Below are 16,891 nucleotides of genomic sequence, written 5' to 3'. Positions count from 1 at the left end.
TCGACCGTTGAAATGATGAAATAGCACGAGCAGGTCTCTACTTGCACTCCTAGTTGTAGCACACACACTTCCTGTCTTTCTTGTAGCCGCAACCTGTACTGATGTGACAGGTGAATGCTGTTTTACTGAACCCAGCCTCGACACACTGCCGCACACCTGCAGCTTGTGAAGACTAATGTATGAATGAGAGGCTGAGGTCAGACACATGATCACAGGTGGAGTCGACTGCTGTTTGACGCTTGCACTGGCAATAAAATAAAGTGCTAACCCAGATCTTCAGCTACAATCTTCTCAATCCTTACGGGAAAATTGGGCCAATGACTTTTACCTGGACCTGCTAAAACTCTTAATGAATAATGAAAATGATCGAATTTAAAAAATGTATTAGTCAGCAAGTCTGTTTCAAATTGTGGGTAAACAGTTGTATTTTGTTTTATAAAAATTTAATCTTTCATATTTCAAGTCTTTGTGCAAATGATATATAGCATTTCCAAAATTGGAACATTTGTATTTGTTTTTTTAAATATACACTACCATTCACAACTTTGGGGACAGTTACTGCTTCTTTTTTTTTAAGAACTTAATACTATTCAGCAAGGACACATTAAATTGATCAAGTGAAAGTCAAGTTATTATACTATTTAAAATAAATGCTGTTCTTTTGAATCCTCATCTTCTCATCAGCCTGTAAAGTTTCACAGTTTCCACAAAAATATTAACGGTTTTCAACATTGATAAATGCTTCTTGTGCACCAAATCAGCATATTAGAATGATTTCAGAAGACTGAGTTATGGCTGCTGAAAATTCAGCTTTGCCATCACAGCAATAATAAAATATATTATACCAGACACTGCGTAAACAGTTGGTGTGAAGATTACAGCAATCATTTTATTAATGTTGGTAAATCACTTTTTTTTAAAAAATAAGCTCAAAGATGAAGTGTGACAGTGCCGAACACTGCCTGATTTGGTCATAAAAACACTTTATTACTTAAGGCTTAATAAAGCATGACACTGAATGCTACACAACAGTCAGTTTTAATGAACGTTTTGAAATAATATGTAACTAGTAAAATTAAAAATCTAAAGCAGGCCGTTACCACAAACCTCAGACAAAAAAGGAAGCGATGGAGAAATGTGTCGATACTTACTGGCTGCTTCCACCAGCTCTGGATGGAGAGAGTACGGTATGAGGGGGTCAGGGAGGTCGGCAAAGAAGGCCTTTAGGGCCCCAGCCACAGCGTTCACGGCTACATCCATCACTATCAGGTCAACGCTGTGGTCTGAGAGAAGAATGATAATAGTGTGAGCTTCTGGAAGAATCCAACTGCCTTTATCAGTATTGGTAAAGCCACTAAAACAGATTTTACGGGATTGAGTAGAATAGAAGGAAAACCATGGGAAAAAGGGGGAAAAGAATAGGAAAGAGAGAGGATGGGGAGGAGAAAGAGAAGCTGTAAGAGCGGGGTTTAAGGTGAAATGACAGCTGTCAGATTAGATCTCTACGTGAAGGCACTGAATGAACACAAGAAGGGGTAAAAGCACCCAATTCTCTGTATCGTGAGAATGCAAGACTAATGGCTCCGGGCCAGTGGGCAGACTGATGCCTATAGTGGCTCTTATGGGCAAACGATGGCTCACTGAATGAATAATGTGGTCACTCGGCTGAAGATTTTCAAACCAGTTCACCAGCCATGACTAGTTTCTGATTTGAAAACAGCAGTGGATTTAATTTGGTCACAAAATAACATAAACCCATTTCCTGTAATAGCAACCAGTATGGTGGTATTTACACGTGATAGCAATAAAGCAACAGCAGTGCAAATATAGTAAATGTGGAAATGCATCACAAAAAAGTCCAAATGAGGAAGAACTTAAAGGTTTTGCTGAGCACAGCAACAAAAAAATGTATGCCCTTGTTTTTAACTCAAGTGTTACATGACATGCTAAAAGCTGCTTTTGCACGAATGCCAGACTTCATTTGTTATGAATAATCTTATCATTTTGTTCCTGTCCATCAAGTTTCAAAGAAAAATTAAAAAATTTAAATGAGATGAAAGTAAAAGATTGCATTCACAGCTTTATCTACAATAGTCACGGTTATTTAATATATAAGCCTTTTTTTATTGAATTTGCAGAATAACTACATTATGATATAAACCGTTTCTGTGAAATAACATTACTCAGTGCACTGAATACATTTTGGTCATACCACCCACCGCTAGCCTGTAACTGCCTCAATATATCATCAGTGTAGTGACAATTTCATTTTGAGGTTTAACAGAGAATATAACAGATCACTTTAATGTGTCACAAGGAGATTTAAGCTAAAAATGTCTTGCATAAGCCAATAACTAGTGCAAATAACAGCTTGATGGGGGCCTGCAGGCACCAAGCCATTCAGAAGCCACAAATGTCAAGTCTGTTTTTACAGGAATGGTTAATTTACAGAGTGACAGATCATAATTGTGTAATTCAGGACCTGTTTTTCATCATTCATGCTGGTGAATGTTGGTGAGTGTTCAGTAGTCTTGAAAGTTAGAAGTTAGTAATTCTAAGTAAATAATTACTGTAATTTAATTACTTTTTTCTTGACAAAGTAAGGGGCAACTTTTAATTTTTCTATAATTTAATAAGTTACTTCTGATGTAATTGTATTACATTAATTATAAACCAATAACATAAAAATCTAACATCTTATGTTAAATGTATGTCTTTAATGTAACCTTCTCCCTTTAAATACTTTGGGCAGTTCAAGAAAAAATTTATCCTATTATGTATTCTTTATTTGAAAGCACTTTCATGTCTATCGTTGTATTGTTCAACTTGTAGAGGTTGATTTGCGATTTAAAAAGTAATTAAGTAACGCAATACTTTTTAGAGAGAGTAATTAGTACAGTCATTGGGTTACACTGTTGAAGATGCAATTAGTAGCTAGAAATTAATTATTTTTTTTAAGAGTAACTTATAATAATAATAATAATAATAATAATAATAATAATGTATTTATATCTTAAACTATTATATAATCTTTCTTTATTAAATATCTGTTAATATTACTTATTTAATAATATATTTATATATATATATATATATATAATTAAATAAAACTATATATACACACACACACGCAACTTTTCAATAAACAAAATATATAATTTTATATAAAGTTATAATGAATATATTGCAAATTAAAATGAAGTAAACAACTGACTGAAACAACTGAATCTAAATAGGTGTTTAGATTTCCAGCAGGCAAGATCAAATATATAAATTAACCCTTCAAACTGGAGTTTTGTCGGGGACACTTATCCAATTTGTGAAATGTCTTCCAACATGTGTCCTAGTCGCATGCCATCACACACCTGCAAATGAAGCCAAATTTCCCACAGAGCCCAATTAAAATCAGTACGTACCCTGGTCGAATTGTTTCTGAATGTTGTCTTGATCTGTCTTGTTTCCACTCACTCGATAAAGGCCCTCTGTGGTGAGACCTGCAAATTAAGAGCAACACTTAAATCAATCCAGCAATGGTTATGCGACAAAACCTCAGTGGAACAAAGCAGTTAGTGTTCCAAAATAACAACTAAGACTTGAAGCAATCATATAAAAGGATGCAAAAATGAATGACATGGGTGTCAGATCAACAGTTTCTTATTCAATATGGAGTGAATAAAAATGTAGAAAAACTGTGGAACAAACAGTAAAGGATGACACTTCACAAGTTAAAGGTCCCATGTCATGCTTCTTTTTGTAGGCTTTGATATAGGCCTTAGTGATCCCTACTAGTACTGTATCTGAAATCCTTTTCCCGAAATACTGCCTTGGTACAGAATTATATCCACTACAAGCCAGTCCCACAATGAACTTTCCTTCAGACGTGCCGTTTCGGTGTCTGTAGCTTTAAATGCTAATGAGGAGGAGAAAGGCAGAGCAAGGTGTAGGGCGGGTGTGGCCTTGACCAGCTTGCGGCAACGGTACCATCCATGTTTACGTTGAATATATTGCAATGGCACGCAGACACGCAGTCGTTCAAGCATTTCAGTTTGACCCAAAATCTGATCCGGACGGAGAAGCAATGGATGAAGAAGTTGCAACTCAGTGGCTCCAGCAGGATATCTCCAAATGGTTAGTTTAAAATATTATGTCTGCATACGGTACTTTATTCGGATGATTTACGTATGCTGTTAGTTATTATCATGTAAAATGAAAATTTCATGTCATGGGACCTTTAAGGTACAATAAGTCCATATTTTCAAAAGAAAATGGTTCTTTTGATCATTTTGAAACAAAAAGCACCTTTACGGTAATCCTTTTATATTTTATTCCAAGGACAAGTTGATTTAAAAAAAAAATTGATGCAAACAATTTATTCAGGTATTTTTATTTATTTATTTCAGAGAATGACAACAATTGTTCGTGGATATAGTGGATATATAAAACATTTTTTTTAAATTAAGACCATTCTACAAGACCCTGAATTATCACTTCAACCATTGTATTATCAGTTTATGAGCCCAATGCAATATAGGCCTAGTAGTTTTACATCAAGATTGAGATAACCCTGCTAGCCCGAGCAGCTTCCAGCTAAAGATTTGAATATGACTAGTTGTATTTCTGCTTTTGTTATTCTTAGCACAAATACTTTGGCTTCTGTATTCATCTGAGTGCTTAATACTTTCTATAGTTACAGTACACTATATGGATGTTCTTGTCAGTTACCGGTAAGAAAGCGTCTGCCAAAACTCTACATGTTCGTCTCACATCCGTGGAAATGCTGTCATTACAGAGGTTTAAATCTTCCACAGAAAAACAAATATTACTGAGAGCAGGAAAGCTACTAGACCTACAGCCTTCCCATATAACAGAACAGCTCTTTTCAACAACCTTTGCTCAAATATTTAAAATCATGCACTCAACCCAGTAAACTGGGCCACTCCAGATGGATAAGTGGACATACGAGCTGATCTCACCGAGAGAAAAGTAGGCCAGAAATGCAGATAATGCAGCAGAATTCAACCCACACTTGCCCGTTCCCTGACTGATAACGCTGCAACTATCTCTTTCTTTTCATTATGTTTAATCTACTGAAGCCCGTTTATTAATCTAAAGATAGCTCTGTGACGCCATGACCTTGTGCAGCTCTGCAGTGCTTCGGAGCACTGATGCAAAACACCGGGCCCCCGCAGTCACTCTCAAAGCCTTGTGGGCTGCTAACTGCTACAAGTCAAAACCACGGTGCATTCTTGATATGCTCCCACATGTCAGAGCCGGTTCTTCCTCCAGAGCTGTGGGAGGCTACACAGAGGAGCCTGCCTCTGAACTCGCCACAGTGTTGTTAAGGAAAAGGGCAGGTGTGTAGTGACAAATGTGGGTTGTTTTACTGCCTGGGTGAGTCACCCGTTTCCCTCATACAGGTCAAAAGAATTTAACTTTAGAAAAACCTTGAGACACTAGCCATTTTTTAAATCGCTACTGGACAAGGTTGATGGAGTTTAGGGCTGACCAATCTAGTTGAATAGAATATTTAAAAAAGAAAATTATATATTCGAACAGCAACTTATTTTTCTGTGTTTTTGTACAGTTGTGGTTAATAATGTTGCAAATAAATGCAACAGAATAAAGAGAGGTAAGTAATAAAAATGGCTTTAAAGGGGCTATGTGTAGCTTTTTACTTCAAAAAATCTTTAAGATAGAGTTTTCATTTGTACATTTATGAGCCAACCATAATGTAATAGAAAGAATGACACCTTAATGTCCACCACGGTTGCCTCTATCAGCCTGTAGGCTCAATTGTGTGGGGAGGATTCGGGTTTGAATTGGCGCGAAAATTCACAAAATGTGACGTCATGCGCGTTCTCGTCTACTTGGGCTTACATTCGGCAATCTCTAGCAGTAACGTTAGTGTTTCAAATGGACTCTGCGGACGGAAAGAAGCGACCAGCCTCCAGCACCATTCAGACACCCACGGAAACACCTTGTAAGTAAAAAAAAAAAAAAAAGCATTATCTAATGCGACCAAAATAGGGTGTGACCGGCGTCGGGCAAAGACAAGACAAGAGTCAACATTGGAGGGGCATTTGATTCTTGGAGGGAGCACCGGTCAGCGCTGGGTATAAAAACAGCCCCCGAGCTGGCTTTCTTTTTACTGCAAAGATAAGACATAGTTACAACTCTCTGGTTGCTGTGGTCATGCTCATACGAGCGTGCGCACCGAGAACGAGCATGAGACTGACTGCAGTTTCTCTAACGGCCACTGGTGTCAGTAACGGTTAGAAATTTCAGAACCTACGCAATGCTTCTTTAAGTTTTTCAGGTGGGTCTAACAGTAGGTTATTATTCAGGTAAGAAATACTACAGAAATTAAAAGATTTTGATATTTGTCCGTTTCTTTAAGATTTGCTCTTGATTTTGTTTTTGGTTTATGCAGGTATCACTATTTGATTTGATATTAATGTTTATGTTTAATTTGACTTTCACATTTAGTATGCATTATCTTTGTATTTTTCATTTGCCTTTCTTTGTTCTTTTGGGTTATTTTGGGATTTTTTTTTGGGGGGGGGGGGTGACCTCTGAGTATAAAGGCGGGGCGTGTTTAACTTTTAGTTGTCAGACGAGGAGCTTACGTGCTCAAAACGTTACCACCTGTGTATGAGTCTATCATTAAATTTTTCATATATTTGGTGAGGTTACCATGCAACGGCGTGGGTTTGGATCCAGCCCTTTTTGTCAGTCCTGTCACATGTGAGAGTGTGAGCTCTGGCCTGGTGGTGTTATGCCCAGCCCGACACTGTGAACAGAGTGTGAGCTCACTTACAAATCCAGGAACACATCGAGACTAATCGCACTGTATAATATCAAAGTCAAAACCTTGAAGGAGTTCACACATACCGAACTGTCGGCCTGCACTGGAACACGTAAGCTTATTATTTCAGATAGCGGATAAAGCCCAGTACACACAAACAGACAGTAAATACAGCTTTAGCCACTCAGGTTTCTAAGTATAACTTGACGAACAGTATAAACATGCTTAAAAAGGTCTAAATCACTTAAAATTTTACTCGTCTTACTGTGCGGTATAGTCTTGTCGGAAACTCTCAATCACACCAACTCGGATTACCCGATTACTGATTACTCAGGCAACTGTAAAAGATATAAAATGGCAAGTGGAAATATTGGTTTAATTGAGCCATATATGTTTGAACTAGAAAACTGATTCAGAAGAAGAAGAGGACGAGCGAATTATACAGGGTCAGATACAAGTCAAATGTATCAGAATGGTACTAATGCGTTTTATGTATCGCTCTCTACAATGTCAGACACATAATGGTAATTGACATTATAAGCCTTTGGCTTGACTACATTATCAAACAGCTAATAATATGTTGCTAATGTTATACTCGCATTTCTCAGCGTGGGGTCCCAATGGAGCATTCGGCAAACATTGGGGAAGACCATTTTCTTCACACTGCAAAAGAAAATGGTCTACAACATTCTAACACTGTCTGCACCGGCATGTCCTCGGACAGATCAAAGCAAACGCTTAAAATGCCTTCGTCCGGTTATCAAAAGTGCAAGCATGCGGATCGAGTGGCGTGCATCCAGTGTAGACAGAATCACTGATAATAATGGGTTCTATGTGGGTTCTTTTAAAAAAAGAAGTGTACAGACCCCAAACATTTGAATGGTAGTATAATAATAGGCCCAAGTATTATAAATAGAATAATAATCAGAGATTAATTTCAAGACAACTAGACAACATTTTATTTGGTGTAAGTATAATAACAGGCCTAGGTATAATAAACTGAATAATAAACAGAGATTAATTTCACCTAGATAACGGGTATGGCTAGGGTCCTGTTCTCTATCGCAGTCAGACAATCAGCACCCTAATGATAGGAAAAGCCCTGTGTGGCTGGCAGGATGAGGCCGAGGGCCGTGAGAGGGCGGCGTGAGGCCGGTGGCGTGATTACTTGTGAGCAACATCTGCGCGACACACCGGTCTCGTATCTCTCACGGAGCGGAAGCATAAAAGGAGGAGCGACGACAGTGGAGAACGAGAGAGGAACAGGCCTGGCTTTTATTTGATGTTTTATTATGCGAGTCCCTCACGGTCGACTGCCGTCTTTACTTTCGTTTTGTATTTGTTTATTTTATTATTAAAGTATTTGAATGTTCGCCGGTTCCCGCCTCCTCCTTCCCATAACATCTGAACTGCATTACACCCTGCCCCACAAATTGAAGGGATTGTTTCCATGACTAATGTGACAGTAGGGAATGGGAGGTTTCAGACCATGTTTTTGAGACTGTCTTTGTTGCACTGCAATTTAGTTAGTTAGAAAGTGAGAAAATACTCAGCAATAGTGTTGATTGATACATTTGCACATGGCTTGTCTTAAAGCTTATTAAAACCAACACAAAGACATAAAAACAACATTTTTTAAATAATTGATTTTCATTACAGGCCCGAGTCTTTTTCTTAAAAGTGCATCGGTATTTTGCTCTGACCAAAGTGATTTGAATACACCAGGCGTCTTAAATAACGAGTTCCTAAATCGTAAATAAAAGCTTCCCAGGAGGACATGAAAACACCAATAATCAGAGTGACCAACAGTTGTTAGGCATAAAAAGTCAAATCAGTCAGCATTAAAGGGATAGTTCACCCAAAAATGACAATTCTGTCAGTATTTAGTCACCCTCATGTTGTTCCAACCCCGTAAGACCTTCGTTCATCTTCGGAACACGAATTAAGATATTTTTGATGAAATCTGAGAGCTCCTCCATAGGCTTCTTGAGGGATTGAACTTGCAGGCCCCGAAAAGTTATTACAGACATCATTAAAATAGTCCAAGTGACTACAGTGACTCAATCTTAAGTTTATCAAACGACGAGAATACTTTTTGTGCGCAAAAATAAACAAAAATAACGACTTTATTTCAACTATTCATTTCCTTCTCTGTTGGCCTCTAGTCAGTTAAACTAGTGTAATAGCGTAGAGCTCGAAAGTACAACTACAGAAGCTCTACGACTTTACACTAGTGAACTGACTCGAGGCCCACAGAGAGGCAAATGAATAGTTGAAATAATGTCGTTATTTTTGTTTTTTTGCGCACAAAAAGTATTCTCGTCATTTGAACTTAAGAATGAGCCACTGTAGTCACTTGTAGGGCTGCAGCTATCGATTCTTTTTGTAATCGGTTAATCTAGCACTTAATCGATCGATTAATCGAGTAATCAGATATTTTTTTGTGTGTGTTTTATTAACAGAATAGTTATATTAAACTTGTGTCTATTTCAGTTAAAGCTGTTATAAGTTATATACTATAAGTTATATAGTATGTAAGTTATAAAGCTATCTCATATGTGAATTTTCCTTTAAGATGTTATAATATAACCACTCTAAGCATCTAAGCATATTTGTGTATTCTGGTAGTTTAACACTGAAGAAGAGCTGTAACGTGACTTGTTGTTGAACACGCAGTAAAAGCTGACGCACTTTTTGTTCCGTGCGTTTTAACTGAAAAATGAGTACTCCTAATCTTTATTAAAAACAAACAGGCTGGGGACTTTAATTTTTTGTTGTTGTCTGTAACTATTTGGCAGACGTGAAATCTCGCAAAGACAGCAATACAATATTTGTTCCTCCATCACGTCCCGGTGTGTACAGTGAATGCATGCTGAAATTATTGTTGCGTGGCTACTTAAAAGTTTAAGCATATGTGATGCATTGCTGCAATTGGTCTGACTGGCGTGTGTGTGTGTGTGTGTGTGTGTGTGTGTGTGTGTGTGTGTGTGTGTGTGTGTGTGTGTGTGTGTGTGTGTGTGTGTGTGTGTGTGTGTGTGTGTGTGTGTGTGTGGGGGGGTTCTTTTTTTAGGCTATACTCTCTTGCAATTGAACATGAGAGTTACGTTTACTACTTAAAAATGTCATCAAAGCTAAAAATCATATCTAGTCAAACCGCATCACGACATCGCTACAAATACAGTATGGGATTAAAATCAGCGAGCATCAATAGGCTTAGACTACGTTACCTTGTTTCAGCGAGTTAAGTGTATTAAGTGAATTAAGTGTGTAATGATCCCACACTTAAGACAATTTCTGCCGTTTATTTACATATTTATTCTCCGCCATCGCACCAACTAAATTCAAAATATATGCTTCCTGAACAGGTCCGTGTGAATAAACGGTCCGTGTGAAACAATCAAATCCCTGCACCGCGCGTATAGTGCGCGTAATAGGAATTTAACGAGGCTTCGAGGCAGAGTTTTTGCCTCAAGGAATTTTTGTAATCGAGTAACTCGAGGAATCGTTTAAGCCCTAGTCACTTGGACTATTTTAACGATGTCTGTAATAACTTTTCGGGGCCTGCAAGTTCAATCCCTCAAGAAGCCTATGGAGGAGTGATCCAGCTCTCAGATTTAATAAAAAATATCTTAATTCGTGTTCCGAAGATGAACGAAGGTCTTACGGGGTTGGAACAACATGAGGGTGAGTAAATACTGACAGAATTTTCATTTTTGGGTGAACTATCCCTTTAAGACCCTGTGTAGTGTGTCAGTAATTTCAGTAAAGTGATGATCTTATTTAGTCAAATGCTGTAAGGAAGGTCAATGTCAAAAGTGTGGTGAAAACAGTAACAGGAAGTCGTACTAAGGGAAGTGATCTTAATTTGGATGCACATCTATTGTCCCCTCTAAGCCATTCCCATCCACCGTTGGACATTATCTGCACCTCCACATCATCAGATTACCATCATGCTCAACCTCAGAGGCAACAAAAGGCCACCGTGATACAGGAAATCACACGCCTTACCGCAACATAGGAAATGTCAAAATAGAGCTCATATGCAAAAACAGACCATAAATCAAATCAGGCACTCATATAAAACCCAAAAATCACAAAATAACAGATTTATCAGTCTGGCTTTAGTAGGTCTTATTCAGTCGATATGATTTCAAATCTGACTTGAATTAATGTGATAAAAACATTTTCAAAAAAGGTCAGTGTGGTAATGAAAACCTGCCATTATGAGCAGCACTGCTATGCTGTTTTATCTCCTGATGAAGGGTTTACACAGCAGGAGAGAGAGAATATCACACAAAAAGTGCACCGCACACATGAGCTAAAATGTCAGGTCGTTCATGAGTATTTGTTTTCACAATGAGCATTAAGCCCTTATAATAACACCAGAACTAATCCATTAGTTTTCAATAAGAGTTGGTGATTTCCAGTGACAATGTAAGCACGTGACTCAACAAGGATGAGATAAGTTGTAATTTTATGCAAATGAGCAACGTTGCAAAGCGACGACTACCACTAGATCACAACAGTGACCGCTGTAAGTTTTTTATGGAAGTATTTGCCTGAACCAAAACTAACCAGCTCTGAAACGAATCTCATTACGTTATTGCTTCAAAACTAAGTACATTCCCAATACTTAATGCTGAGCCTCTTTTTTTTTGTCATGATTTTCGTTTCTATGGCAACAGCAACTTCTCTCATTGGTGGATCCAAGGTGCTGTGTGCTTCAGGATTTTGGGTAGCGTTGTTTTTTAATAGCTGTGTTTTAGTAGCTGTTGTTTAAGTTAAAAATGACAAAACAACCAAATAAACCTATATTAGTGATACACACCTATTTCTCCAAGGAGAAAGTGAATGAAATATTTACTTCCAGAACCCGAATGTTGCGCTCTATAGAAGTGAAGAAAGTGGAGCCCACATCATCCATCTGTTGTGAGATACTGTAGATGAGTGTGGGAAAGAAGTTAATGTTTCTGTGAGTGAATAACATTAATATTCAGAAGCAAGAAAACAGATTTATTGTCAAAATAAAATGGTATCTTATTTTAACTGGTAGTACATCTTATTTGCGATTGCAGCGACCTCCAGAGATAAAATCGCTGTCAACGGTAATGCTTTAGGCTGGACTCTAGAGCATAATGGCAAATGTCATGCATTGTATTCCCATGTTGCCACAATGACTTGAAGGGGTCGTACAAAAATAAAGGGCAACGCTCAGGGCTACAGCTTCTGTAAATGTTATAGCGCATGTCTGCGAAATCAATGTTCTTGCTTCAGAGCAGGGATGAACGTCACACCGGGACTGCAACATTTTCACTATAATGCTGTCATCAAATCATTTCTGAAAAGGGCGTGTCTGTACAGGAACTCGCCAGGGATGGGCCGCTATCAAAAGATTCATTCCTCCACAGAGGCCTGTGTAAACCCAACAAAGAGTATTCCCAGTGTGCTGCTTTGATCCATTTTATACGCTACTCCTTTTCTTAAGAATTATATCTTGTATCTTATCTTATTATTCTGAAATGTTTGAAGAGCTTAAAAGGAATCTGTTGTAACATCAAATGTTTGATGTCTCTTCCTTTCAGGTACCCAGACTGCACCTGTTCTACAGCACCCAGACTAGCACAGCTTGTGTAAAAACTATTTTACATAATATAGATTTTTACATCTGTGTTGAAACACTTCAGCTGTGTTGTAAAAACCTGGTGTTAAGATTGTTTAAAAGGTTGGCTGCATAATTATTCCTTTAAGACACATTCACCTGAATAAAATTTGAGGCATCACTGCTGCACAAATCCTTCTTGGATTCCTAACCCAGAATGCACTGTGACAAGAAGATAATTAGAAAAGATTATTAAAAAAGTAATAATAATAAAAAATGTACCATAGCAGATAAGAGAAATGTCGATTACAAAGATATTCAATTCAATACCACAAAGTATTAATAAAAATATACATTAATAGAATAAATACAACAAATGTAATATAGGTTCCATACAAATTTGGATGCTAATTTAGAAGGATGCTGACTATGTAGGCAGTAAGGAACAAGGTGGCTCACTACGTTTTGGAACAGAGCTAGTGGTGTTGGCAGGAACTGAGAGCATTTCCGATGCATCTTTCCAGTATGAGCGAGTACCCACAACCCAAAACCATTCAAATGAAGGGAAATTATTACATGGAAGATCTTGTGCATCTGGTGCTGATGCTAAACCATTATGCACAATCACTTGACACCATCTGCTTAATTATTCTGTCATAACGCCCACCCCTATGGTGGAGTTTAAGACCAAATATCAGGGTCTACAAATAGACATCGAGGGAAAGTGCTTTTCTAAACCAACCTCCATCCGTCACTGCAGAAGCCTGGTGAAGAAATGCTCCATGAGATACAGTATGATTGTGTTAGCGGGGGGCAAACGTGAGTTTCAAAGCTATTGCCTCAGCATTCCCCTAACACACGATAATAAATCAGCAGAGGGGGAAGCGTCGACTCACATGCTCATTCCACAGGAAATCGGTTTAAAAATATACCAACCCTTATTAACCTTATTCCTCACAGGGTTTCAATATACTTAACAAGGTTTAGGAAATAAACTCAGGTCAGGGTTGATCTAGCAACGTGAGATGTGAAGCCTCAAATGCCAACATTACTGTCACTTAGACACTCCGCAAGCAAAAGCCTCCCTGGAAATCAAACCTTGCAGAATGTAGAGGGGGGCAGAATCTGAGTCAGGTCATCAATTTACACACTACTGTGATAATAATTGCCTCTGCAACTCTTGGTGCCTATAAATCAAAGCGGCAGATGTGAAGGAAAATATAAAAGCGTATCAGCTCTCCTTTTATCGATTTCCAAATCCATGCAAGAAAAAAAAACATGTTGACAATGTCCCTTTATTAAATGGATAGATCACCCAAACATTAATATTCTGTCATCACTTACTCATCCTAATGCGGTTTCAAACATTTATGACTCTATTCGTCCAAGTTCTAAAGAACAAGCTGGCTGCTATTTTCCATTCAACTGTAAAGAATGAAGAGTGGAGCGCTCAAGCTTAAAAAAATAACACAAAAGCAGCATAAAAGTAGAAGTAGTCCATATACTACGCACTCTATAGAAATTCTCATTTCTTATTTGTGCATCCTCGTTTCCTTTCCTCGCTTCCTTTCCTAGCGCCTCAGCTTAAATTGGGCATCGTTTAAATGCCACGGCCTACCTGAGCATTGTTTCTGACCATGTCCATCCCTTTATGGCCACCATGTACCCATCCTCTGATGGCTACTTCCAGCAGGATAATGCACTATGTCACAAAGCTCGAATCATTTCAAATGGGTTTCTTGAACATGACAATGAGTTCACTGTACTAAACAGTCACCAGATCTCAACCACATAGAGCATCTTTGGGATGTGGTGGAACAGGAGCTTCGTGCCCTGGTTGTGCATCCCACAAATCTCCATCAACTTCAAGATGCTATGCTATCCTATCAATATGGGCTAGGGATGGGCATGATTAATCGACGATCGATTATTGATCATTAAGAATTTCGTCGATCACGTTAATTTGTTATCGATTATCATTAAACTAATGCTGCTGCGTTGCGTAGTGTGAGTGGAAAGTGAACGTGTTCCCCGGGCTGGTTGGTCAAGTTAGCGCGGAGGTACCTGTGCATCCCGGCAACGTCAGTCCCCTCAGAGCGGGTGTTTTCAGCGGCTGGACTGAAGCCTTGTTTACACTCGACGCGTCCGCACGAGCGCGAAGGTGAGCGCGGCAAAAATGACGTCATTGCGGTATTCGGTGTTTCACAGGCGAGCGCGTCGAGTAAAAACGCCTCGTCTGTTTGGGGAGGTGCGCGCGCAGTCTGTGGAGACTCGCGCTGCAGATCCAGGCGAAGGTGTAAACGAGGCTTGACGGTCAGGTTGCGGTCGCGTCTGACCTCAGATCATGTCATCAACATGCTTATCTTTCTCCACAAAAATCAGTAGACTGGTGTAGAAGTTGTATGTGAGTTACTAGTTATTTTTACGAGGCTTTGTTAAGTAGCCTAGCCTAATTGATTGTTACAGTAGGTAGGCTAATCTCTCTCACCCTCTTTCTCGACTCCGTTCTTGGATAGTTTTGAGTTACATTTTGACAAAACCTGTCAGATCTAAGTATTATTATGTTTTTGGTTAAGTTATTGTTTAACATGATTTTTTTATTATTATTTATTATTTTGGAACAAACAAGGGTCTCTGTTTAAGAACACCAACTCGCAGCTGCAGGTTCCGTTGCTTTCGAGCACCGCAGCGCATATATCTTCAAGTTTAGCCTAACCGAACGTCCAGTTTTACTGCCACAAGTTGATCATCTTGTAATAAAGATCTAATCGAGGAAAAACGCGCTGTATTTTTGTATTTTCATTGCATTTTTAATTTATAAAAAGTATATAATATAAAAATAAATAATGAATTTGAATATAAAAATATTAATGATTAATCGATAGTCGATCGTTAATTCTCCCGACGATCGACTAAGAAAATTTAATCGAATGCCCATCACTAATATGGGCCAACATTTCTAAAGAATGCTTTCAGCACCTTGTTGAATCAATGCCACGTAGAATTAAGGCAGTTCTGAAGGCGAAAGGGGGTCAAACACAGTATTCGTATGGTGATCCTAATAATCCTTTAGGTGAGTGTGTGTATATATATATATATATATATATATATATATATATATATACACACACAAAGGTCCTTCTCAAGAAATTAGCATATTGTGATAAAGTTCATTATTTTCCATAATGTAATGATAAAAATTTAACTTTCATATATTTTAGATTCATTGCACACCAACTGAAATATTTCAGGTCTTTTATTGTTTTAATACTGATGATTTTGGCATAGAGCTCATGAAAACCCAAAATTCCTATCTCAAAAAATAAGCATATCATGAAAAGGGTCTCTAAACGAGCTATTAACCTAATCTTCTGAATCAACTAATTAACTCTAAACACCTGCAAAAGATTCCTGAGGCTTTTAAAAACTCCCAGCCTGTTTCATTACTCAAAACCGCAATCATGGGTAAGACTGCCGACCTGACTGCTGTCCAGAAGGCCATCATTGACACCCTCAAGCAAGAGGGTAAGACACAGAAAGAAATTTCTGAACAAATAGGCTGTTCCCAGAGTGCTGTATCAAGGCACCTCAGTGGGAAGTCTGTGGGAAGGAAAAAGTGTGGCAAAAAACGCTGCACAACGAGAAGAGGTGACCTGGACCCTGAGGAAGATTGTGGAGAAGGACCGATTCCAGACCTTGGGGAACCTGCGGAAGCAGTGGACTGAGTCTGGAGTAGAAACATCCAGAGCCACCGTGCACAGGCGTGTGCAGGAAATGGGCTACAGGTGCCGCATTCCCCAGGTCAAGCCACTTTTGAACCAGAAACAGCGGCAAGAGCACCTGACCTGGGCTACAGACAAGCAGCACTGGACTGTTGCTCAGTGGTCCAAAGTACTTTTTTCGTATGAAAGCAAATTTTGCATGTCATTCGGAAATCAAGGTGCCAGAGTCTGGAAGAAGACTGGGGAGAAAGAAATGCCAAAATGCCTGAAGTCCAGTGTCAAGTACCCACAGTCAGTGATGGTCTGGGGTGCAATGTCTGCAGCTGGTGTTGGTCCACTGTGTTTTATCAAGGGCAGGGTCAATCCAGCTAGCTATCAGGAGATTTTGGAGCACTTCATGCTTCCATCCGCTGAAAAGCTTTATGGAGATGAAGATTTCATTTTTCAGCACGACCTGGCACCTGCTCACAGTGCCAAAACCACTGGTAAATGGTTTTACAGACCATGGTATTACTGTGCTCAATTGGCCTGCCAACTCTCCTGACCTGAACCCCATAGAGCCGGGCTATTCAATTGGCGGCCCGCGGACCAGGTCCGGCCCACCAATCATCTCCATATGGCCCGAGGGCACCCCAACCTCCCTCCTCTTCTGTTCCTGGCGGAGGGATAAATTTGGTTAGATATGCGCGAGACCGCAGTGGCGCCTGCAGCTGTACGGCTATACGCACTGTGTGTGTACCATGAGCTGACTGACCTGAGAAACGT

General features: G+C 39.0%; 1 protein-coding gene across 2 annotated transcripts in view; it reads right to left on the bottom strand.

The window, feature by feature from the left end:
- arhgap5 (Rho GTPase activating protein 5) overlaps positions 1 to 16,891 on the bottom strand; it is a 49,224-nt gene that overhangs the window by 2,600 nt on the left and 29,733 nt on the right. For both annotated transcript variants that reach the window (XM_077239924.1, XM_077239925.1), the window contains exons 4-5: positions 3,417 to 3,494; positions 1,152 to 1,283 (exon numbers count right to left, since the gene is read on the bottom strand). In XM_077239924.1, the coding sequence (XP_077096039.1) occupies positions 1,152 to 1,283; positions 3,417 to 3,494 (210 nt within the window). The remainder of the gene's footprint in view (positions 1 to 1,151; positions 1,284 to 3,416; positions 3,495 to 16,891) is intronic.

The sequence above is a fragment of the Siphateles boraxobius genome, unplaced genomic scaffold (genome assembly GCF_051911475.1).
Source record: "Siphateles boraxobius isolate OS27281-9 unplaced genomic scaffold, OSU_SipBor_1 22, whole genome shotgun sequence".
In the NCBI taxonomy this organism is placed as follows: Eukaryota; Metazoa; Chordata; class Actinopteri; order Cypriniformes; family Leuciscidae; genus Siphateles; species Siphateles boraxobius.
This window is presented reverse-complemented; position numbering and strand designations above follow the sequence as displayed.